At 45.3% G+C, this 24022-nt stretch overlaps 1 protein-coding gene across 1 annotated transcript in view; it reads right to left on the bottom strand.

Moving 5' to 3' along the window:
* Positions 1 to 11119: 11119 nt before the first annotated feature.
* The window catches only part of TNFRSF11A (TNF receptor superfamily member 11a), a 37726-nt gene continuing 24823 nt past the window's right edge, over positions 11120 to 24022 (bottom strand). Inside the window, exons 8-10 of the mRNA XM_080377815.1 lie at positions 22482 to 22534; positions 20077 to 20902; positions 11120 to 15893 (exon numbers count right to left, since the gene is read on the bottom strand). Coding sequence (XP_080233941.1) covers positions 15514 to 15893; positions 20077 to 20902; positions 22482 to 22534 — 1259 coding nt within the window. The 3' untranslated portion in view covers positions 11120 to 15513. The remainder of the gene's footprint in view (positions 15894 to 20076; positions 20903 to 22481; positions 22535 to 24022) is intronic.

Here is a 24022-nt window from a genome sequence, read left to right as displayed (position 1 = left end):
GAGCTGCAGCTTCTGGCTCTGTGAATATAGGTCAGAGTTGCAAAACCTTAATCTACAGAGGAAGTATGAATATCAAAAACATAATGAGGTCCAAGCAGGATTACAAGTTGTGTGGGTTCTCTGAGAGCCCTCAGAGTTCACCTAAATTAACTGACAGAGAATTTAGCTCTTTCCATGTAGATGCAAATGGGACTAAGCAGCGAGACCTTCTGAAAACACAGTGACCTTGTTAGATGCTTTAGAAAATTTACAAACTTTTCCCACCCAATGGACAACATATGGCCAGGACTTTTCAACAGTGCTGCAGCAAGCTCACCTCCACGGCCAGGCAATTGAGACACTATTAGCTGGGCAGCGTTTGAAATGAGAGGGCAGGTAGAGGAACGGGGTCACACCACATCAGCTTGGCACAGAGGAGCAGTCACTGTTTTGGGAGAGGCAATGATAACAGTAGTGCATTGCTTTATGTTAAACAGTGATGTACATATGCAACACATCACTATGTGTTACACAGTGATGTATATATGATAAACAGTGAGCATCACTAGGTGTTAAACAGAAAACAGAGAAGCAATCTTAAGCCAGACAGAAATTTCTCAAAGTCAGTTGGCTTTTTACCTGTGAAGAAGTCCCCTTTTGACAGCCCAAACCCATCTTTTTTCTCCTGTAGAACTGCTGGAGGTGATTCCCTCACCACCACCAAACTGGCACGTTAATGTAGCCACTGAGGCAGCTGTAGACAGGTGAGGGCATAGTTCCTGCTGTGGGCAGGAGGGGTAGAAGGGCTGTTAGTAAAGCAGGTGTTTGGTGGAGAAGCAAAAATTTTGGGTGAGGAAACATGACTTTTACTCAGAAAGTAAAATACAAGCTTCAATTTTGTGAGGCCTTTACAAGAGCATTTCTCCTGACATGGGCCAAAATTCCTATGTGATCCAGTCACTTAAGCAGGGCTGCTAGGTGCAGAACACCTAATGGTTTCAAAAGGGAATGTCATGTTTGGGCTGCTTGCATGTGCGTTGGGCTTGGCTGTGTGCATTGCACCTAACAACTTTGGTACTGTCAGCCTTAATAGGGGATAAGCTGCTCTAATCAGACACCTGTTTAGGGAAGGAAAAGACAGTGCTCTTTGCAGACACATGTCTTTTTCACTGTTAATCTGAAAAGCGACATTGATTCTTTTCTCCATAGTGGAGCCATGATTACTTCATTTATATCTGCTGAGGTCTATGGCAACACCTTTTGTAAAAAGAACCATGAATTTTGACAGCTGACTTGAAAACTAGTATGGGGACAGACAGAAGATGACCTAAATCTACTCAAACCTCAGCAGACAAGGTAGTACCCTACTGGGATGAGGGTTTAAGACCTCTGTATGAGCTCTCTCTCAAGGCTATACACCCAAGATTAGGCTTTTTTCTTTATAGTGCCATACATGGTAGTTTGAACACTGTACCCACCTTTGGTCACACCCTGATTATTCGGGACATTAAGCCTCTGCTTCAGCCTACAGGGGCAAAAGGCTTGCTGTGATGGGACCCAGCTTTTAATAGAACTGACTTGAACATAAAGCCAACTGATTTTTTCTCTTTTAACCTACTAGGCATCAGCACAGAACTAAAAAAACCCTCCTAATGATTTCTTTTTATACAACGAAGTGTAGCAGTCTGCAGTGATCGCTGTATGGGCTCTGAACAAAACAGCCAGCGCATCAGAGGAGGAGTGTGGTGGTATCTCAGGCAGTGCCTACATGGAGATCCCCCATGCTCCTCTGCCAGAGCAAGGGAGCCACTAAATGCTGCAAGGTGTGACTGGTTTGGTGAGTGATTTAGATGCTGATGGTTGGTTTAAAGGTGGCTTGCTGTGTAGGTAAGAAGAGGAAGTGAGAACATGCACTCAAACCAAGTGTGGTGTAACCAGGCCGCACATTTATGTGTGCTGCCCAGTGTGCTCCTGCCCCGTGGAGGACACACCTGGAGACCCTCTGCTGGGCACAGCCATGCAGCTGAGAGGATGTGTTGCTACTGCACCCTCCAGTGAAGTTTCTCCTCTTTTGGCAGGCAGACTTCAGAAATGCTAGTCCTTCTCCAGCAGCACTGATCCTGAGGGCCATGTCAAACAGGGGCCTGAACAACCACCAAAGGCTGTGACAGCTTTGCTGGAGCCAGAGGAGCCCTTCTGGCCACACCCCTGACTCTCCACCTTCCTGAGCTGGTTCTCTTTGCCCTTTCTGACTCTAAGGCATGCTGCTGCATGTGACTTGACCATATAATCCACTGTATTTGGGCTGACTTCCTTCCCTCTTTGCTTCTTTCTCCAATAACTAATTCCTTGGCCTGTGTAGCCGGCGATCCTCAGCCTTTCATCTCTTCATCCATCAGGTATCTCACCTTTTCCTCTATAACACTGGGGTATCTGATGCCTCTCCCTCTGTCTCACCATTTCTCCCTCTATTCTGCCAGAATCCTCCATGGCCATTAAGCATTTGAGGCTCAATAGCTTCCCATGAGACATCAAATACCTCACCCTGGGTGTCAAGGAGTTAGGAAATGAGAAAAGATCTTCAGCAAGGAAATATCTCTGGTGCCTTTGTAAATCTATATGCATGTAACCTTGGGGAAAACAGATGTTGTGGTTTAACCCAGGCCAGCAGCTAAGTACCACACAGCTGCTCCCTCACCCCCGCAGTGGGATGGGGAGAAGAATTGGAAAAAAGGTAAAACTTGTGGGTTGAGACAAGAACAATTCAATAATTGAAATAAAATAAAATATTATAACAATTATTATTATTATAAGGAAAAGGAGAGAGAAAGAGAGAGAACTAAACCCCAAAGGGGGGTGGGGGGGAAGTGATGCACAATACAATTGCTCGCCACCCACTAACTGATGCCCAGCCAGTCCCCAAGCAGCAATCAGCAGGCCCCAGCCAGCTCCCCCCAGTTCATACACTGAGCATGATGTTTCATGTTGTGGCATATTCCTTTGGCTAGTTCGGGTCAGCTGTCCTGGCTCTGCTCCCTCCCAGCTTCTTGTGCATCTGCTCACTGGCAGAGCATGGGAAACTTGATAAGCCCTTAATTTAGAGTAAAAAATTTAGCAACAACTAAACCATCAGTGTGTTGTCAACACTGTTTTCATACTAAATCAAAAAAACACAGCACTGTACCAGCTATTAAGAAGAAAATTAACTCTATCCCAAGCCGAGACTAGGACAACAGAGAAAAAGTTGCTTCAGAATGCATGCATGTTCTTTAGAGTTCAGTGCTATGTATGCTATTATATTACTTACCAGCACTGCATCACAGCGTTCACTCTTTAACCAACAGTATGTAAAGCCTCTGCTTTGTTAAAAGCTGTCATACGCAAAACCAAGTCCTGCTTATCTGAACACATCGATACATATATACATAGATCTGAACACATAGACACATAGAATATCTAAATACAAATATTCTGTTTTTTAACAGTGTGTGATAGCTACTAGTGCAATGCAAGTCTATCAGGATATTACTAGGTTGCCAATATTTACTTTAAAAATGTTACTTTTTATAGTAGCTGTGTTACATTTCCATGCAATTTTTTGTCTCAATACACAGTCTTTGTTTATAAATCAATAATCTTACATTAATGCGTTCCTTTCTGGGGTATATGTGTACTCTTCACATATAAGCTAATTTTTATCCATACATTGCACTTTATAGAAATGGCAGTGGGAAAATACACACAAGTGTATTCCATCTTTAGTACAGTAAATGTCATCATTCAGACTCAAAAGTACAGAGGTTATAGTAGTTATAAATAGAATTGTTCTCTTTGTGTTGAGTTTTTTATACAGAACGCAGTTCTCACTTCAGGGAAGTATGTCCAGGTTAGATTCAACAGGCAAAACCTACTTCCATGTCATAATTTTCAATACAGTAAATTTCACAGACTCTTTTTCTCTGTTAAGAAGGGTTTTTTCCCCAGAATTTCTAGTCTCTAAGGAAGCTCAGAAATGAGAAGGCTTTTAGGAAAGGATTTCAAATGGAGGCAACTCTTGTCCCAGTACAAGAGTCAGATAAGAAAGCTTTAATACTAGCTCAAAACAGTCTTTGACTTCAAAGGTTTCATTTCTAGCTGGCACAGGACTGATAAAACCAATCATTTCCTCTTTAGGTTTTGTTTTCTACTAATTGAATGTCTGTTCTTGCAAAGCATGTTAGTGAGCGAGCGGCACACAGTGCTGGCTGCAGCCCAGCTCGCTGAGCTCCTGAGTTTATCCATTTGATAAAATACATAATTATGTGCAGTGTGTGTGTGTGGCCCAAGGTCCCACTGACTTTGGCAGCTGATAAGATCTCATTTTAAGACCATCAGCATCTGTTCATAAGCTATTATTCCTCCTATTCTGATTTCAGTTACATTATTTGTGTCTGTTTATCCTCATTGGCTAAGGATTTCAAAGCAGCTTCAAGGATTTAGATAAATTTTCCATTTTGTGTCCATATTCTTTACATTTCTTTGAAGAATCCCAGTTACCCTATTTACAGACCTTTGTTAAGCTCAGTGACAGCAGCCTCTTGGGCTTTTGGGACAAACCCAAAACATTTCACTAAGAGATCGGTCAATGGGTGAAGCAGATTAAAAAGGTGTCATTGAAGAACATGGGAATAATATATTCTCTGTGTATACAGTGGCCTGAAAACAAGAACACAGGCTTGAACTGTGGCAGTGGTGACCTAATTTAGACATTCAGAAGAATTATTTAGCAATAGAGATAGTGGCACATAGGAGTGTTGCTGTAGGATGCCGCAGTGTTTCCACCTTCAGACTACCGGCAAGGGCAGGTCGGGTTCCGCTGGGTGTTCTGCCTCGCTGTGGCTCTGCAGGACCCTCGGCCTTGGTGGCTCTGGGGGCCAGACGAGGCGGGTGCTGCGGGGGGCGAGGACAGGAGGTGGCGTCAGACCGGAGGGCTGGTGGCTCAGCTGGCAGCACCTCGCTGGCTCGCTGTGCAGAAAGCGAGCTCTGCCTCTGCGCCCGCTTGCCGAGGCGATATTAAAGAGCTAGGCTGGGAGGCCGGGAGCGTTCGGAGAGAGAGGCCGGACACCGAGCGGCCAGGCCGCCGCGCACAGGCCGCCGCGCACAGGCCGCCGCGCTCCCTCCGTGCAGGCCCTTCCCTGGGGCGCCACCTAGCGGCACCGCCTGCAGCTGCCGGGAGGGCAGAGGCGGCCGGCGGGCGGGCGGACGGGGAAGGCAGGCGAAGCCAGGCAGGAGGGCAGAAGGCAGGCAGGCGGGCAGGCAGGGGAAGGCAGGTAGGAGGGCAGAAGGCGGCAGGCAGGAGAAGCCAGGCAGCTCCCAGCAGACTGGCAGGAGAAGCCAGGCAGCTGTCAACAGGCAGGCAGAAGGCGGCAGGCAAGCAGAGGAAGGCAGGCAGGAGGCCAGGAGAAGGCAGGTAGGCGGGCAGAAGATGGCAGGCAGGCGGGCAGGAGAAGGCACGCGAGTGCTGGTGGGTGGGCAGGAGAAGGCAGACAGCTCCCAGCAGGCAAGCAGGAGAAGGCAGGCAGGCGACCAGGACAAGGTAGGCAGGTGGCCAGGGCAAAGCAGGCAGGCAGGAGGAGGCAGGCAGCTCCCAGCAGACTGGCAGGAGAAGGCAGGCAGACAGGAGGAGGCAGGCAGCTGTTAACCGGCAGGCAGAAGAAGGCATGCAGGCAAGCAGAAGGCAGACAGGAGGCCAGGAGAAGGCAGGCAGGTGGGCAGGAGATGTCAGGCAGGTGCTGCTGGTTGGGCAGGAGATGTCAGGCAGGTGTGGGTGGGTGGGCAGGGGAAGGCAGGCAGGCAGGGGAAGGCAGGCAGGTACCAGCAGGCGGGCAGGGGAAGGCAGGCAGCTGCCAGTGGGCACACAAGGCCTGCAGAGGCACCGGGCAGTGCAAAGGGAAGCAGTACATTTCTGGTGCGTGCCTATCTAACACGTGAGAACAGCAGTAAACCTCACAGCTGCACAAAAGGGTGTATATGTTATGCTGACATCAAAGGAGATGGAGTTTTTCTGTGGTTTGGGGGTTTTCCTCTTGACGCCGTTCTCCTGCCTCAGAAACCAATGTAACTCTGTTTTACAGGTGGAGGCTGGAGAAACAGAAAGGTGCCAGGGCTAGTGTAGAAATCTCTGGTGACAGGGCAGGGGCAGCCAAGGACGAGCTGGACCGGCACCTCTGGTGGCAGCAGCAGCTCCAGATTTAGGTCATTTTCAAATGGCTGGTTCCCAGGTGGACTGATCCAAATGCAAAGACTGGGCTCAGTGAGCCAGCAACAAGGTACTGCCTTTTCTGCCCCTGTGTCTTAAGAATCAGTCACCTTCACGCACTACAAGGATGGCCAAAGCCATAAGTATCACCACAGTGTGCTTCAGGAGGGATTGCTTGGCTGACTCTGAACTTGAGGCGTGATCTAAATGTTAGGCATAGTCTAATCTCCTATGTATACACATATACACAGCTGTTAAAGATGTTCCATGATCTACCCAATGGCAAAAGGTAATCTGCTTATTTCTCTGCAGCACATTTAGGAGAAAAGCATTTTTTTTGATCTCTCACACAGTCAGAAGTCCATAAGCAATCATACGTGATACTGGCACTGCTCAGAATAGCTGGCATTCACAAAGGCATTTTTCATGCACGCTGGTTGCAGGGAATACACACCACACTGGGACTTTTAAGTTTCCATTTTAGTCACATTGCTTGAACATGAGAATGAGTCACCCACCATACTAAAAACCATGACCTTTGTATTTACACCAAGACAAGGAATGATAATCTTAGGAGAGGGAAAGAAAACTAGAGAGAGAGAAAAAAAAAAGAATCTGAACACCAACCCAAGCATGTCTTTGCTGTTTGAAACATAGTCAGCTGCTGTCATTCAGATGCGAAGTAAAGATGTTGCTGCGATTGGGTCAGTGGCATTGCAGTCCCTTAAGCAGGCATATTGTGGTTACAATAAAGCAGGGCAAAGCTTTGTGTGTCTATCCATCCAGTAAAGGAACCATATGAGATTTCTAATTAGAAATAGACTCCATCTTCAATTTAGAGCAATCCTGCCCTCCAGCCATCTCCAGAAAAAAAAAAAAATATGCTGTGAGGGAACAAAATGGTGGCATGGAAGAGAAGAGCGTTTACTGTCAAAGTAAGCAAAACATGGAGATCCAAAAGCAAACAAGTCTTTTTAAAATAGTTAACCAGACAGAAATCTTAAGTCTTTTTTTCTCATGTTCCACCTCCTCCTAAAGAAGAACAAAAAATACTTAACTAATTTCTAGTATTTTTCATCAATAAAGTACCATCTGTAACAGAGTAGATGAAAGTATAGTGTGGTAGACCCGAAAGGGGCCTGACAAAAAACATGACTTTGAAGAGAACAGACTTAAAAATGTTTCAGCATTTAAATATAGTAGGACAGCCTGAGTGACAAAACCTAAGTAAGCACTGAAGTGGATTTGTTTTTACATGCCTCCCTTTACCATACTCAGAGCATCCTTTCAGACAAAGGGGACAAAAGCCTTGCACTGATTATTTTTCTAAGTGAAGACAATGAACTGGACAGGCTTCTAATGTATCCATGAAGTGTTGCCCACTCAGCAGACAAGTTGGATCCACGGAGTGAGGATGAAAAGAACGGGGGTTGCAGGAAACATTTATGAGCAGCCTGCTGAGATGATCATTAGAGCCACTTGCATACATCCCATTCTTCGATACATTCAAAGGATGTTCTCAGAAGGAAATCTGGCTGTGCACCAGCAGGCAGCTGCATTTTTAAGTGGACACCCCTATTAAAGAAAAATTTTCTGTGTTATACCATGAGCTCTACCATCTGTTGTCTAGCTCATTTATCACCAGCTAAGCTTGCGAAAGACCCAATGAGGAACTGAAATGATTCAAAAAGCAAATGTCCTTGGGGAAAGTGTTCTGTATTTCCCACAGGGAGCAAGAACTTGTGTGCTTTAGAAGTGCCTACAACACTAAAAGAGAGTGAAATAAATGTCAGAACTGATCAAAACCAGACAGAATAAAGCAAGCAAGCTGCTTCATAAAGGCTAAGTAATTGAGATCTGTAATGGCAGGCTTGCATGCTGAAAACCACCTTCTAAATCCTTATTTAAGGTGCTTCAAATAATTGAGATTTCATTTAAATAGCCTGCCATTAAAATCCAGTGAAGATCAATAGGAACAGCCTATTAGGGCAGCGGTTTCTGCATTTGAAATGGTTAGTCCTCATGTGCTGCCTATGGCCAATTTAACTTCATTTTGTATAGACTGATTTTTTTAAGACACACACAGGGCTGATGTCATCTCACAGAAACCCTGGCTCACTTGCTGGCTACTTCTTCCCCTGCAGGAGAGAGAGGACCAGGTCTCACTGGGTAACACCTGGTGCCAAGCACTGGGGATGGCAAAGCCTCTGGGATTCTGCTGCCTGGCTTGCCTCCACCACAGGGGCAGGGGGCATCTTCAGCAGCAAGTTGCTGTCTCCTCTCACCATCCCCACAGGGCAGTGAGAAGATGGACCATCTCTCTTTCAGCCTCCTCTCCAGCCCTTGCCTCTCACCCTCTCCTTCCTACACATGGGAAATCTGAAGGCCCATCTCCAGGCACAAGATAAAACTTTCAGACCTATAACCAGACAAAGGCATAACTCGCTGAAAGGTGGGTTTTTTTTCTGTCATTTTAGAAACTGGTTGAGGCAAAATAAAAGCTCTATTAGACAAAAGTGACAGCTTCCAAGCTTTTGAGGAAGGACAGAAAAGGTGGAAGAGGAGGAGGGGTTATGGTCTATGTAAAAAAGCGATTTGAGGACATGGGCAAGAGGACAGGTCAGCTGAGTGCCTTTGGGTCAAAATCAGAGATGTCACCATCAAGGGAGTGCTTGTGGTAGGCTGCTATGGACAACCTGATAGGGGAAGAGAAACAGACAAGATCTTCTTGAGACCATCTGAAAGACTGACAATGGCAGCCTTGGCTGCAGTGATAAGACCGTAGAGTTTAACATCCTAAGGAGTGTGAAGAAGGTAAGTAGCAGAATAAAGCCCCAGAACTTCATAAGAGCAGTATCCCAAAAGAGTCTGCCTTGGAAGCCAAAGCTGTTCAGTATTGGGAGACTTTCAGAGACAGCCTTCTTCAAGCACAGTCCATCCACCTAAGCAGGAAAAGGAACCAGCATAGCAAGAAACCAGCCTAGTTAAACAGTGAGCTGCTGAGAGAACAGATGCAAAAAAGGAACATGAGAGAGATGGAAAAGGGAATAGGCTTCCAAAGCAGAATATAGAAATACTGCTCGGGTATGCAGAGATGCAGAGAGGAAGACTAAAGCCCAGCTGGAGCCCAAACTGGCAAGAGATGTCAAGAGTAGCAAGAAAGTACTTACATACTGTATGTACATTAACAAGCAGGCCAAGGAAAAGGTATGTCCACTGCTGAGTAGGGTTGGAAGTTAGTGACAAATGACAGAGGAAGACTTGACGATTTTCCTTTGTGCCTTCTTTACCTTGATAGTAAGGTCAGCCTCCCGAGACTCTATGGAAGCAATGTCAAAGCAAACAATGAGCTGCTGACAGTGTGAGAGCATTGAGTTAGCTAAGGTATGTGTTGGCTTCTCCCAGTTGCTGCCTTCTCCTTCATGCCTGGAAATAGCTTCCATGAGGACCTGTTCCATAATTTTTCAAGGGACTCAAGTGAGGCTGACTCATCTGTAATTTCCCAAATCTTTTTTCCCCCCTTTTTGTAGATGGGTGTAATATTTGACCTTTTCCAGTCACCTGGGACTTTCCCTGGACTCCATGACCTGTCAAAGATGTTAAAGTATGGCTTTGCCGTGAGGCCAACCTTCTTGGCAGCCTCAGAGGCATTCTGCCAAGTGCCATTCATTTGTATATGTCCAGCTTGTACAGGTGGTCCCCAACACTCCTGAGCTCCTTTGCTTTCCTTGGGAACCTTTCTAACAAGTTTCCTGGGAAGCTGAATTCAGGAGCGATTTTGCGTATGTTCATCTGCAAATAATGTACAGAAATCTGAGACTGTCAATAGAAACATGATGCAACAGACCTGTTGACTTCGATGCAAGTAAAAGCTACTGCAATGGCCAAGGATCAATCAAATGGTCAGGCAGGCTAAGGAATGAGCCAGAAGGGCTGTGGTAATCCTCAGCCAAAATAAAGAAACCATAAGCCAGCTAACCAAAAGAAGAAGAAGAAAAGCAGTGATAAAACACAAATGATTGAACACTCTGGCACACTTATCTACCACAACATATTTCCTTAATGCTTTCTGTATGCTGCCATTGCCTTGTTCATAAGCCAGAGACAACAGTAACAATGCATTTTCCCCTATGTTCACGCTCATGTACGCTCACGTTTTACAGAAAAAAAACACAACAGAAGTTTGAAAATGTGACAAGAGTGCTGGGCGGCCTGAAGGCAAGACCAGAGGGCTAGCAAATCTTGCTGCAGAGATGACAAATCACTTGGTGGCTACAACCAACTTTGATGCCTTGCAGAAGGAAAGAACGAGCAACTACACTTACTGAAGTGAGAGCAATGGCAAATGCAGGTACATGTTAGGGTTTGTCAAAGGGGGGGATCCTCATGTACCCCAAAGGTACAAACCTTCAAAGAGGCCTTTTAAGGTACATGTAAAAACTGCACATTGCCCACCTAGGATTGCAGCCTTGATTGCTGGATAGAATGGGTTTGAATAACATATTCAGCTCAAGTATTATTATTATCCCATACATGGTGAAAGTGGGAAGGAAATAAGAAGGTATAAAACCCCCTACAAGAATAGGAAAAAAGGAGAGAGAGGATTTTCTCCTGCACCATCTCCTCAGGTAAGGACATCACATGGGATCAGCAGCACCACTAAACCCAGACATTCTGCCTCTGGATTTGCTGGGAGGAATGCTGCTTTTTAATTCCCCTTACAATATCTTGCTAACATGGATTCAGCAATCATATGTAAAGTAGTACCTTTTACCATGGAATTGGGTTAAGTAAATTGGGATGTTAAGGAGCTGTTTGTATGTGTTTTGTTTTCTGCTTCAACCTTCCCACTCAACAAGGTGATTAACACTGCAGCACAAAGGCAGAATAGACTCCAATGGCGAGAGAAAACCTTTATTGTATAGTAGGAATCACTCTTCATTCTGGAAATCAGGATAGCACCAGGCAAGAGGAAAAGAGGAGAAACACATTTCATGACAATCTTTCTGTCTGAAATAGGACTCATTCCCATCGGCACCTAGAATCGCATGCCCCTGGCTTCAGCAGTGACTGGGACTGCCACAAAATTACCAGTTTGATTTTTCCAGAGATAGCACTGCAACTCAGCCAAGGTGAACATGAATTGTTGACATTTAGCGTTGTGGGGAGCAGGGGCTGGGAATCCTCACAGGTCAAATATCGCCAGGCAGAGCTCTTGGGTACCCGCATCTCCAAGACAGAGTGCTGTAAAGCAGTGCTGCGAGCATGTTGCCCTACCACGTCGCTTTCAGGTCAGCATCAAAGTATTCCTGATGGACTGAAAAAGGCAACAGCCATTTGGAAGGAGGTTTGAAAAAATAGCTTATGAGGTTTGGAGTCATTCAGCATTCCTTGCAAGAAACCCCAGACAACTAAATATACTTCCAATTTTCCAGTGACTGTTATTAAGTGTCTATTAATAGTATATATTACATACTCCAGAAATAACTTCTAAACATGAAGAATTTGCAGCCGTTTTACCATGTCCAGTATCATGTGCTGGCAGAAGTGAAGTATCTGACAGCTGTAGATGGTTTTTAACAGTGGTGGTGAGGGGGCACTGTTGCCTAATTTGAATGGAGATATATATATCTATGTATAAAATACCTGATCAGCACAAAGACATCCTTTGGCAGGGTTCTGTTTTATAATAGACACAGGGGTATAATTGCTTAGATACCATTGATATGATAAAAGGAAGGGAACCCGAATGGACAAGTAGGAATTATGACATTTTAAAGTGATGCTGTTCCCAGGTATGCTGTATGCTTTGCATGGTGATTTCCAGTCTCTGTGTGAACATGTAACAAAGTACACAGATTAACAGTTATTGTCTATATTGGTTTTTAATGCCATTGTTTTCCATGGGGATAGGAAAGGCTGCTCCAGTGCCCTTGTGCAAAAAATTGCTCCTCATTTTTCCGTGGTTATATGCAGAAATACTGCTGTCCTCCCGGCCTTGAAGTAGCTGAGTTTCAAAAGCACCTAGTATATACGTCATGGGTAACGCATGTTGTGATTCCTCAGGCTGAAAGACTTGTAAAAGCACATACTGTGCAGGAGGAGGCTTCAGGAATGAATTGGAATCAATGCCCAGTTCTCAGCAGTAAAGCATGACCACACCAGATCTATGATTGTTCCTGTTCGGTTCCATGTGTGCATGTGAAGGTGCTTGTGCATTATTGTGGCATACTGAGGAAGAGAAGCACTTTTTGTTAAAACAATTCTACATATAAAAAATGTTACAAAAGCCTAACCAGGAATGTCTTTATATTCACATTTGATTATTTTTTTGGTCAAAGTAAGTATAGGCATATAATAACGTATTTGATTTTCTCTGTTAATTCAAATAAAATCTTCACTTTTTCTTAAGTAGATCTTTAAGACTTTTATTATCATTAATTATGTGTAATACAATAGCAGCCAGAAGCCTCCAAATTAGTGCCCAATGCACAGGGCCCTGTTGTACAAACAGATGTTAAAAAAAAACCAGCCCCAGCTCCAAACTGATGACAAATGAAATCATGAGAATAAAGAAGTCCCTTTGGGGTTCATGTCTGAGCAGCTGGGCACAGACCCAGGGAACATGCAGCATGCTGATGAATGTGATATGGTTTCTTTGCTTTTGGGTAGATTCTGGAGGAAGGAAAAGAATCTCATCTGCTGGTGCATCGCATTTCCCATGAGGGAGCAGCCACAGCGCTGAGATCATTATGACCCATTTCTTCACGCTTGCTGATGATTCTAGTTTCAATCTTTTCTCAGTAGGATCCTGAAATTCAGAAAGTGAAAACCGTGTCCTTACTGAGGACACATAGTAAATGTCCATTGTCTTCTCTGAAATCAGGATTTTAAGTCTGCTCTCTGGTGGCGGACACAAATCATGGAAAGAAAGAAGCTGCAGAAGGAGAAGGAGAAAACAGCAGACTGGCAGACAGGTATTTACTCAGAGCTAAGCATAAAAATTCAGTTCCTCCTGCCTTGTAAATGGGGCTGTTGAATGCTCCCCAGTGGGGCTGAGGTCCTAGTTGAATGCTTTCCAAGAAAATATGACTGAAAAAATGAAGATGAAGGGAGAAAATATCTGCACCACCTTGCATGAAGGTGATGGTGGCTCTGCTTCCTTGTCCCTATTGCACCAATGTCTAGAGGATAGAGAAATAGGCCAGAAGAGGCTGGAAAGAGGTTGTAAAGGACAGGAGCAGGAACGACCAAATACCACAGATAAGAGAGCCTCAGTTACACCTTCAAAGAGGCAGAGGTAGCTTGGGCTGTCACTGAATGGGACCACCTGCCTGCCTGGATGAGTCTAGGTTAGGATGGTCTAGTTTTCTGAAGGCTATGCAAAGGTGAAATGGAGACTGGCTGTTCATGCACCCTTTATGCCAGGCACTCAAAAGAGAGTCTTGCACGTTTGTACTGTACTTTACATCACAGAATATAAATAAAGCAGAATTATTCTCCTGAGAGGTGAAGGTGGCTAAGCCCATTCTTTTGTTTTGTGGATGAGAAGCTCATCATGACACAGTGGTCACCTTGTCAGCTTTATAGGTGCTCTTCACCCACACAGCATTACTTGTTGCAAACAGAGTAGCTACACAGTGAACCCCTCAGCTTTAAAACCTCCGCAGGGAGGAGCCCTCCCTGCCAGAGACCTTTTCCATCTGGACAGATGAGATCACACTAGGTAAGAGATCCCTTTGCTGTCTGGCAGGTAACACAGCACTGACCCTCCTGAAGGCTCAGACTGAAGATAGCCTCCTGCAGTGCTCACATGTGCAGGAGAATGTCAGAAAATTACCCCTTGTCAAGAAATCATTTAAAATATTATCTTTTCCTCTTGGGAGTTGCTTGAGATTCTGTTCCCTTCACCTTTCTTTCCGCAGTGACTACTGGAGGAGGCTGCAGGGTATGTGACCTGAACCAAAGCCAGCTGAGTAGCTGAGACTCCCTTCTAACTACAGCTACCATCATTCTTTAAATCTGAACCTTTGGTCCCATTGCTTATCAGCTCTCAGCGTGACAGTGGCTACACTTTGATTTCAGCTCAGACAGGCCGAGCTCTGGAAATAGCTTCATGCTACCTAAGTAAAGCTCTTCTTACTAATGAAAATATTGAAGGGAATGACAAAATTGTTTGGGCAGGTGAAGGAACATGTATGTGTTTGACCCTGACCACATTCTCCATCTTTGGGTAACCCCTCCCTCACCTGTCACTCAGGAAATGTCCACAGTGGGTTATCATAGACTCTTCCTCTACCTGCTAGCAGCTCTGCGTCTTAAATTTCAGTGACGTTATTCGTGCAGCAGCATGCTGGGCACATGTCACTCATCTTAAGAGGTTTGAACTTCTCTAGTGAGGTGCAATAAAGCAGAGGTGAATCAGGGTCCAAAACAATAAATGCTGTTTGCTCAGGATTAATCTGATATGCTTTTAAGGCATATCAGCTTTATTTTGCCTGTTATTGTGTGCTTGGAGCACCATTACACCTGTTCATACCCACAAGCTAATAAGGGGCAGACCAGGATCTTTAGTCTGGTGCTGGTTTGAGACCGGAGTGTCTGCTCCCTTGGAGAAAGATGGGAAGGGCTGGTGCCACCTGCCCGATCACCACAGGGAGGCAAAGGTCGGCAGTGGCACTAAGCTCAGCAGCAGAGGTGGCACCACTTCCTTCCATTACCTTTCCTTCCATCCCTTCCACCACCAGAGGCACTGAGGAAGCCCAAGACCCAGCAAAATGGGTGCAGCTTAGTCACAAAAGGAAACCCCCAAGGCAGAGCTCAGGGGTCCCCCTCTCAGTGTGGTCCTCCGCCATGTTGTTCCCTCTCCGGGAGCACCCTGCACACCCAGCAGCAATGCTCTCCTCCTCACAGAGTCCCCAGCCTGAAGGACCTCCTCAGCTCTCCTCTGCGGCTTGCTGGGGAGAGGTGCCAGGGAGTGGGGGGCAGGTGGGGAGCCCACTGCCCCGTGAGGGAGAGGAGAGAGCCCTGCCGCTGCTCCTGCGATGGGGGCAGCACACCCGGCCTCACACATGCGCCTCTCCCCACCAGTAACCTCCTCAGTGAGAGCACCACCACCAGCATGTGTGCCACAAGGGTCCTTTCCAGCTGTAAAATTTCCCCAGAGACAACCAGGGACAGCAACAGTCTCTGAATTTGTCACGACACCTGCGACTTCAAGAGTCCCACAGCCGCCCCAGGCCTCCTCGCAGGCTGCCTGTCGGCGCCCCGGCCCGCAGCAAGGACACCGGCTCGCCTCAGTTCAACACTTTCTCTGAGAAGTGTCCCAGCTTCCCTTCCTCCTGCACTGGCTGCGAGGCCTGGGCACAGCAGGGTGGGCCCTGCTCCTGGGCCAGGGGTCTGGCAGGCCACCGCGGTGCCCCGCTCCCTGCCAGCGGGCAGGCGCCCTGCAGCTCCGCACACTTCTCCTTGTAGTGCTGGGTGTTGCCAGCAAAGGTCTCACAGCGGCTGAGGTTCTCCTCCTGCACCGGGCTGCCCACGTTCTCCTCGCTCAGCCCCGAGGCCGTGGCCCCCTCCTGGGAGTTTTGGCTAAGGTAGACAACAATGATGTCGCCCTTGAAATTCATTACTTGTCCACTTGAGATAAAGGTGGAGTTACTGTTTCCAGTCACATTTCCTGGGGAAGGAGGGGGGAGAAAAGAAGACACACGTGATTAATATTTTCCCCTCACGAGACGGATGCTTAGTGCAGTGGACTTAATCCACTGTGATGGCTTTACTCTTGTTCCATTATTTTTTTCCTTGTGACACGAGAATGATTTTATAATCAATGCCTTCCACTGGACCTTTTCATTATTTCCATTTTTGCCTCCTCAGGATGAAGCCTGTCATTCACAGGGAGCCTGTCTAGAAGGCTTGGAAACATTTTCTCTCTCAATCGTGTTCTGGGAAGCAAAGGAGAGCGCGACAATCTCATGGTACCTGTGCTGCCTGATGCACAAGCTGCACCCAAACTGCCTCTGCCTGCAGTTTGTGAGGAAATGGTCACTGTTTCCAACTATGAGGTTCTTTTTTTATTTTTTATTCCCAGTCATCACACTGGGGCTTTTTTCCCCTTTGGTAAACAATTGATCCTACTGTGTGGGCTAGGTAGCAGGCTTATTGAACAAATACTGAAAGACTTAATGTCAGATGTGCACTCACGCGGTGTCAAAATCACACAGAGCTCAGTGCCTCACGGATTTACTTGGATATACACTGACTCCAGTGAAGAGACTGAGTTTGTATTAGAGCAACCTAATGGAGTTATGGTTTCAGTCAGTCTGCCTGTGGTTAGAGATTTTGCAGTGCAAATTCAATCTTTCTGGCATTCAAGGACTGCGTCGCTGACTCAAGTGACAGCAGGACCAGGCTCTAGGGGTTAATAAACTTCCCTCAGAGCAGAAAGAAAACAACTGAGAGCAAACTTTCAACAACAAACTAACAAACTTGTTAGAGTTTGAAAATTAAACAAACCGAATCAACCAAGTAAAAAGAAAAAATCTTCCTAGCCTATGAACACGCTTCCTAAGAAATGTTTTTCCTGCTGTGCTTACTTAATCATTACTTGCAGACTGATCTGACACCTTTTAGACATTTTGTGCCTTTCCTTATTATGTTCTTCAACACTTCAGACATTCCCATTTTCATTGCAGCCAAGCATGGCCCAGACCAGAGAAATGCTGTTTTTCTAGTAGCCACGGGTGATGTTTGCACATCAGCAATGGACATTGGGCTCCAGCTGTGCCGAGTTAGGACCTGTGCCTGCTTGTAACCGAGTCTGGGTAGCACTGCAGTGTCCCTCTAATAGCCCCCCCTCAAGCAATCCTATTTATTTCAGCTAAACCACTGTATTGCTAACTCTTTGCTTTCTTTCCAAGTGTTGTTGATTAATGTGAGGTGTCAGTAAGAGTTTTCTCTGTGGGTGTTGTTTCCCTGCCAGTTTCTTCCCCTGTGTTCGATTCAGTTCGGCTGTTTGCCATCAACAAATCTCTTAGGCATAATGGGAGTACAAAAATAACTGTTTGCCTTTATACAGATTGCCTGTCACTCACAAAAGGTACTGCAGAGAAGTTTACCAATGCTCAGTGTGATATCGAGCATTTAGAAATGTATGTGACAGTTGGGAGAGGAAAAAAAGGGGGGGGGGGGAGGGTAGATTAACACACTTATAATATTTAGTTGTATGTGGCTGGAAAATCTTCACTGCTTTCTGAAGACACTGTGGTGAAACAAAAGGATAGTTGAGGCCCAAAAGCACAGAAAATTGACACAAGAGTTTCCTGGACTTGCACTAAGAAATGTGCTTCCAGCCTGGAAAGTATCAGAGGCACCTTCAGAGGATAAGTGAAGGCATCGTTCTCTGAAATGGTTCAGCCTTTTGATCTCTTCAGGCTACCTGATGATATTAATTACAATGACAGATTAATTTTTGTGGTAATTATTAATTAGGAACTGGAACAACACAGGCAATTAATTTTCTCTGAGCCGTTTAATGGCCTCTAGGTGGTAAGAACTGTTTGTTGCTGCCAAAACTGGGCTGGTTTGGAATCTGAAATTGAAAGGCTCTGCAAAACTGTTCCTAATCATGAGTCACCTAGGTTTTCCAGCACTCATGCTTATTCTGTAGACCTACACATGACTTGAGGTGGTCATGAACCAACGCTTCATGTTCTGACTGCCTCCAGGCTTGTGGGCTTTGAAAGAGCACTTGAAGGCTTACCTCCACCTCTGGTGACTGGCCCTGTCAGTGGCACCTGTCCAGAGATTTACTTTGGTCTTCTGGGGTTGTTTCATAGGAGAGACAGAGTTTGCAATTTCTGTTGTCATTTTGAGTGTTAGGGAACTAAAACCACAACTTCACAGAATCACCCATGGCCTTTCTTCCCATTTGTCATCCACCCTCTTGTACCATTCTGTCTTAGCATGACTGTGCGCAAAGCCTGGTAGCTTCAGTTGCTTTGAGAAGGTTTACAGAAAGTTGTTTTGCATGCACATTTGTTCCGTCTGGGCATTTCACAAGGCCCAGCAAAATAGCTGATGCTGTTGCAGCTCCAAGTGCACCCCCAGCATGGCCGGGGTGCTTCAGTGTGGAATCTATGGCTAAGTCCTGTCTCACGCTTCTGCAACCAGGCATTACCAGTGGGCCATGGACATTCTGTGGATGGGAAAAATACCTCTGCCAGCAAGCCACATTGCCTACAGATTAACTAACCCACATTTACGTACTACCCATAGCTCAGCCAGTACCTTCCGGCAGTTTTGCCTTACAAAACGGCAAATCAGGAACACGGTATCTGTGCTCAGGTTTCACCAGATGGCACTATAGCATGCACATACCCGAAGGCACAGACACAATTAAAATCCCATATCAAGAGTTATGCTGCAGATCTAAGATGGCACTTCCTAGCACATTGCTTAAATCCAAGCTCTTCTGTTTGCCCTGTTCTGTAGCATTTTCTCTTCCTCTTCATGTCAGATTTAGAAAGAACAGCAGTACTTCTGCACTTCCAAACACGACTTGACTTTCAGTTGTACCTCAGAGTCACCTTCCAACAATAAAAAGATCATCTATGTTGTCTTTACTACTGCTAAATTTTGTACAGACCAGGCAGTGAAACTGTGACAGGATTTCAGGAAACTGAAGCAGCAGAAAGAGTATCTGCTCTTAGAAAGATGAGCACTACACACTCCCAGATTCCCACAGGGCATGCATGTTGAGAGAGGAAGGGCCTTCAAAAGTGTTGCTTTTGGGCTTTGGCAGACTGACAAGAATGTCTCCGTAAGAAACTTTAAGGCAACACATGGTTTCAAAGAAGGGCAACTGCTTATGACTGCTGTGTGTATTACAGTAATACTTAGATGTCCCAGTCAAAATTAAGGTCTCATTACACTTGGCAGTGCATTGGCATAAATAAAAATAGAGCATCTGACTTTAAGAGATTATAATCTAAAGTGACTAATAACACATGACAGGCGGATTGCAGACTTTTATACTGAAAAAAAGTCTGAGGGAGGGAGATTTCATCCAGAAAAGGCTCATCACTTCCCTTCTGCTAGTTTTGCTTCAGCGATTTTCCCCCCTGCTTTTATTTGACAATTTTGTTATGTATACTCAATTAGTAAATTGGTAGTCAATTAGTAAATTGGCGACAGTGTTTCAGAGTTGTTTAGAGGACAGAGCACTTGTGTATGGAGAAACAATGTCTGTATGAAATTATTTTTAGGTGAGTGCTTAGGTCCTAGCAAATTAAAGCGAAGAGAAAGAGCTAAAAGCAGAAAATTTAACATAATCTCTTAGACCCAGTTGTGGCCACCAGGTTACAGCTCCAGCTGAAGTTTCACTGACCACGATATAAATGTAACTGGACTTAAACCTAATGGCAAAAATGTGCCTTCAGACTGTTGAATGGAAATTTGTCTGTTGGAGCTTTGTGCAACCTTTCTTGACTCAGTCTCTAGGTCCCTACACTCTCCTCCTCCCAAGTTTTCTCCAGTACACACACCTGCTGTCACCAAAATACTTCATTAACAGAACCGCCTGGCCTCTACAGTGCCAGCCAGAAGATGGGTTCTGCATTGCTGGTTAGATCAGGGCAGAACAATGGTCCCTCACAGTGCTCATACTACCTGCAGACTTCACTGCAAACCAAATGTCGTTACAATTTCAGTTTTGTTTTTCAGATTAGCTTCAGAGCAATTAAGTGAAAAAGCATCATTTTATTCTTCTCTCCTCCTAAATCACACTCTCCAAATAATACTGAGCTAGCACAGAGAACAATGATGTATGACTGTGTATGGGTCAGGCCTAATGGGCTTACCAGATGCTGGAGGAAAGTCTGAAGTGCTGCTGCTTGTCCCTGAAGTGCTTCTGTTTGTGTTCTGGTACTTCATGTTGGAACTATCTGAAGATGCATCTTCCATACTATGTTCACTTGCTAGAGTGCTCTGACCCGCAGAGAGAAAATTCAAGCCACACGTGCACTGTGCATAGGATCCAGTTTCTGGGGAGGTGGAAGCACTGTCAGCCACAGCACAACAGGGTTTGCTCCACTTTCTGGGAGATTCCCTGTACGAAATGCCACACCTCACACAGATCTTCTCCAAGTCATAGTTTGTTGCAAAATTATCTGTGTCTTTGTTGCCTGTTTCCTTCAGGCAACTGTGGGCATGTTGGCAAGATTTCTGAAGTTTGTCCATGGTGGGGTGTGCCCCATCTGTGCTGGAGGAAGGGTGAAAGCCTTGAGAGACTGATATGTCCTCTGTGCTCCCAATCCCTGAAAAATACTGATTTAGGCTGTCATTCTCCCCTGCCTCCATTGGTTCTGAAAATGATGAAATGGTTTTACTGGCAGTCCGACTCAATAAAGAATCAGCAGTATCGAGATCCTTATCCATGTATTCATCTTCCATGGGAACTGGTGGGAAGTGGTCATCATCAGTCTCAGTTACCACAGAAAACCCTTCGAGGTTCCCTCCTGCCTCACACGGTGCTGTGCTGGGGCTCCCGTTCCTGCAAGGAGCGTGACCACTGGTGCAGCACAAGTTTCCAGGGGCAGGCGAGCCAGTGGGGCCCAGGAGACACATGCCTTCAGGGACAGCAGCATTTGTGATGTTCACGGTAACAAAAGCATCTCTGGGGGGCTCCTGAAAGAAATTAAAAATAAAAGCTTGTTTAATAGATAGATCAGCAGAAGGTTATTTTCCAGACAAAGAAGAAACAGGCAGATCTCACTTCTTCCTCAGTATGGAGCTGCTGAGGTTGAGCAGCACTGCTGTATTGGAGTCCTGAAGTGTAATTCTGTTCTGCTGTGAAACTGTGACCAACGATGCTGGGTTCAGCGGTGCTCAGACAAAAGTCTGGTGGCCTGGGTAGCAATAGTATTTAATTTTGGGAGATGACTATTACTAGCTCTTAAGAGGGCACTTAAGAGTTAATAAATCTAGAAGAGTTGCTGGATTCTGCTATTCCTTATGGACCATCAGTAAGACCTACTTAACTGCTTGTAAGGGTTTGGACCCCCCCCCCCATTTGTCTGAAGGGCTGTTCACCTGTGAAGGCCTTACTGGGAACAGAATCTTTTTTATCATTAATGACTGAAGAGAACTGGAGAACTGGGTTGATTCAGAGGGCTCAAGACAAGACAAGAAAAAGGAAGTCCCGTGGGTAAGGCTGCTTTAACCTGGAAAATGTTAAGACAACAAATGCAAAGCCCATGATGCCATGTTGCCAGTACTTGTCAAAGTAAAGCTAAATTTTTGGTTGCAGCTCCAAAAAAATAAAGACTGGGAAATACTTCAAGGGTTTACTTTCAGTTCATGCAAGTTGTGCTGTAGATGGGTATTTGGGAACTGGTATCTTTCACTTCCAGAATCTGTTCGGACCTTCCAGGACAGAAGAGAGAGTGTAAATGCTGCAAGCCTGTAGCTGCTGTTGATTCATTCCTCTGTCCTGGAGGATCTCAGCAGCTGCTGATGCGGGAAGTTGCATGAACACTTACGAGACAAAAGAACTGCCTGCTCAAAAAAGGTGGGTTGGTTTGGTATGTTTGTTTTGCAGCAATGGAATTTGAGTCTTTCAACAGCTAAGCTAGATAGGGTAGCAGGGAGAACAGACACCTGGGACACTTCAGCCCATGTCCACAGTGTGCAGCAGGCACTAAACATTAACTTGAACCTGTGTCCCTATTTGAGTGTTTCAAGCATGGGATCTGGTGTTCTTCCAGAGCAAAACCTCTTACTTCTTTCACATGTGAAGGCTCTGTGCTTAATGCCTTGCATGTCTGACATTCTTGGCATTGCCCCAAAGCCAGGTTTCTCCCCTGTGAGCACTCTGGTATGTAAAAAGGTGCAAATTCAGCTGAAGGTTTTCCTGCTCTTATGATTTAGTAAGGCTTTCTCCTAGGCAGTCTCAGGCGTTCAGCAACCGGTGGGCTCATGTTTAACTTTCTCATCATAATTATTTAATCATCATAGAGGCTTTTACCACTGTTAAAACTGGCTGAAACCAGAGAGCAGGTTCAGAAGCTATTTGAGAACAGTGATTTCATATGTCTCAGATTTACAGAAAACCAGACTGAAAAAGCCAAAGTTGCGAACATTTGTTGAGGAACTCAAAACTTATTTTCTAGCCAAACATTAATGAGGAGTCTGCTTCAGGAGGGATGTCAGGAATGCCATGAGGAAATGCAAAACAATGAGAAAATGCTAGTGTCTTTGACTTTACCTTTGTTCCTTTTATTTGGCTGCACACTTCGTTAGCCCAATTCTGTAGATCTGCTGTAGGGAAAATATAAAGAGTAGCTGTAACATATAGCAGGCACTGAAGTTAGCCACAGACCTAAACACCCACAGTCATTCACAATCCGCAATATCAAATTAAATAGAAACCAGCGAGACTGTTTTTACTGACTGTTCAAGTGTCCCAATGTTGGTCTAGCTGAGGATTCATTGTAACTGGAACAGGGATGTATTTCTGTGGAACAAATGTTTCCAAGCTCCTAAAATAGACCATGGTTAAACTGTGTTCCACATCAAATGGGGTTTCTTTCCTGGTCATATGTCACACCAAGCTATGACTGGCCCAATACCGTCCCGCTTGCAGCCATACGGTCTGTTTCAAGAGAAGTCACGTGGATGGCCCAAAGGCCGTTCTCAGACAGGAGTGAGGAGCCTAGAGAGAAGAGGGTAAGCCACTGAAACCATGGGATGGTAGGCTCAAACACAGCGTATTCCACTTAATCAGGGTGTACTTAATGGGGAAATGCACTTAATCAGAGTATGTCCCAAGGAAAAGCTTTAAGTCCAGCAATGCTTTATGGTAAAGACTGCCACTTAACGGAGTTAGCAATTCCTGTTTTGTCTTTATACTTCCAGGAGATTTTGTAGGGCTCAGGTCTCACGTACATTTGAAGCTTATCCTGGTTTTGTATGTCTGAAGATAGATCAGCTATGTAGCCACTGCCAGTTCCCAGCAATGACTCTCTTGCTCTGGTGTTCAGCCTGCACATTTACCATCAGTCCCCGCTGCAAGCTGGCAGAGCTTCTTCCTGAGCCTGCAAGTCTCTGGGGCTTTAACAGTAGGATTTAACATGCAAAGGCAAAGAAGGACTGTCACTGCAGAGCAGCAGGGCAATAGAAATGTCAAATAAAGAGCATTCCCCCCTAACCTGCTTTGCATCGTAAGTATTTGGTTTGCAAGGAGAGTCACCGTTTCCTCCAGCCCATCCCAGGAATTCCAGATTTAGCACAACCCATGTTTAGTGTGGCAGAGGCAGCCCATTCCTAAAACACAGGCTGAAACATACTTTACAAGAGAGGGTTGCTGTCTTCCCCTCCACAGCACCCAAAACATTTCATAAATTGCTAGGGCTTGGAAAGGTGATGACGGAAAAAGTACACTAGCAAAGGCTTTCCATGTTTAGAGGGGAGAAAATAAAAAATGAACAGAACAACATGGGTATGTCCTTAATTAAGGCTATCCAGGGCTTTAACACAGAATTGAGTAACTGTTGAAGGTATTTCTGTTGTATTAATAATATATTCAGTACTCCACTGTTATACAGTACGCCTTTGCTATAATTTTTCTAATTTTCTACTTTTACTGTTTATTCTATTTCCTTCTGGTATTTCTTCCTTCACACGTCAGAATTTTGGCCTTCAGGTAAAAAAAAAATGCCTCCATCATGTTTTCAAATACACATCAGGCCTTTGTCTTGAAATCCGTATCTTAACCTGTCCAGATGCAGGTTTCAGGGGAGGAGAGAA

Source organism: Falco punctatus (genome assembly GCF_963210335.1).
Source record: "Falco punctatus genome assembly, chromosome: 3".
In the NCBI taxonomy this organism is placed as follows: domain Eukaryota; kingdom Metazoa; phylum Chordata; class Aves; order Falconiformes; family Falconidae; genus Falco; species Falco punctatus.
Note: the sequence above shows the minus strand (reverse complement) of the source record. Positions and strands in the feature narration are given on the sequence as shown.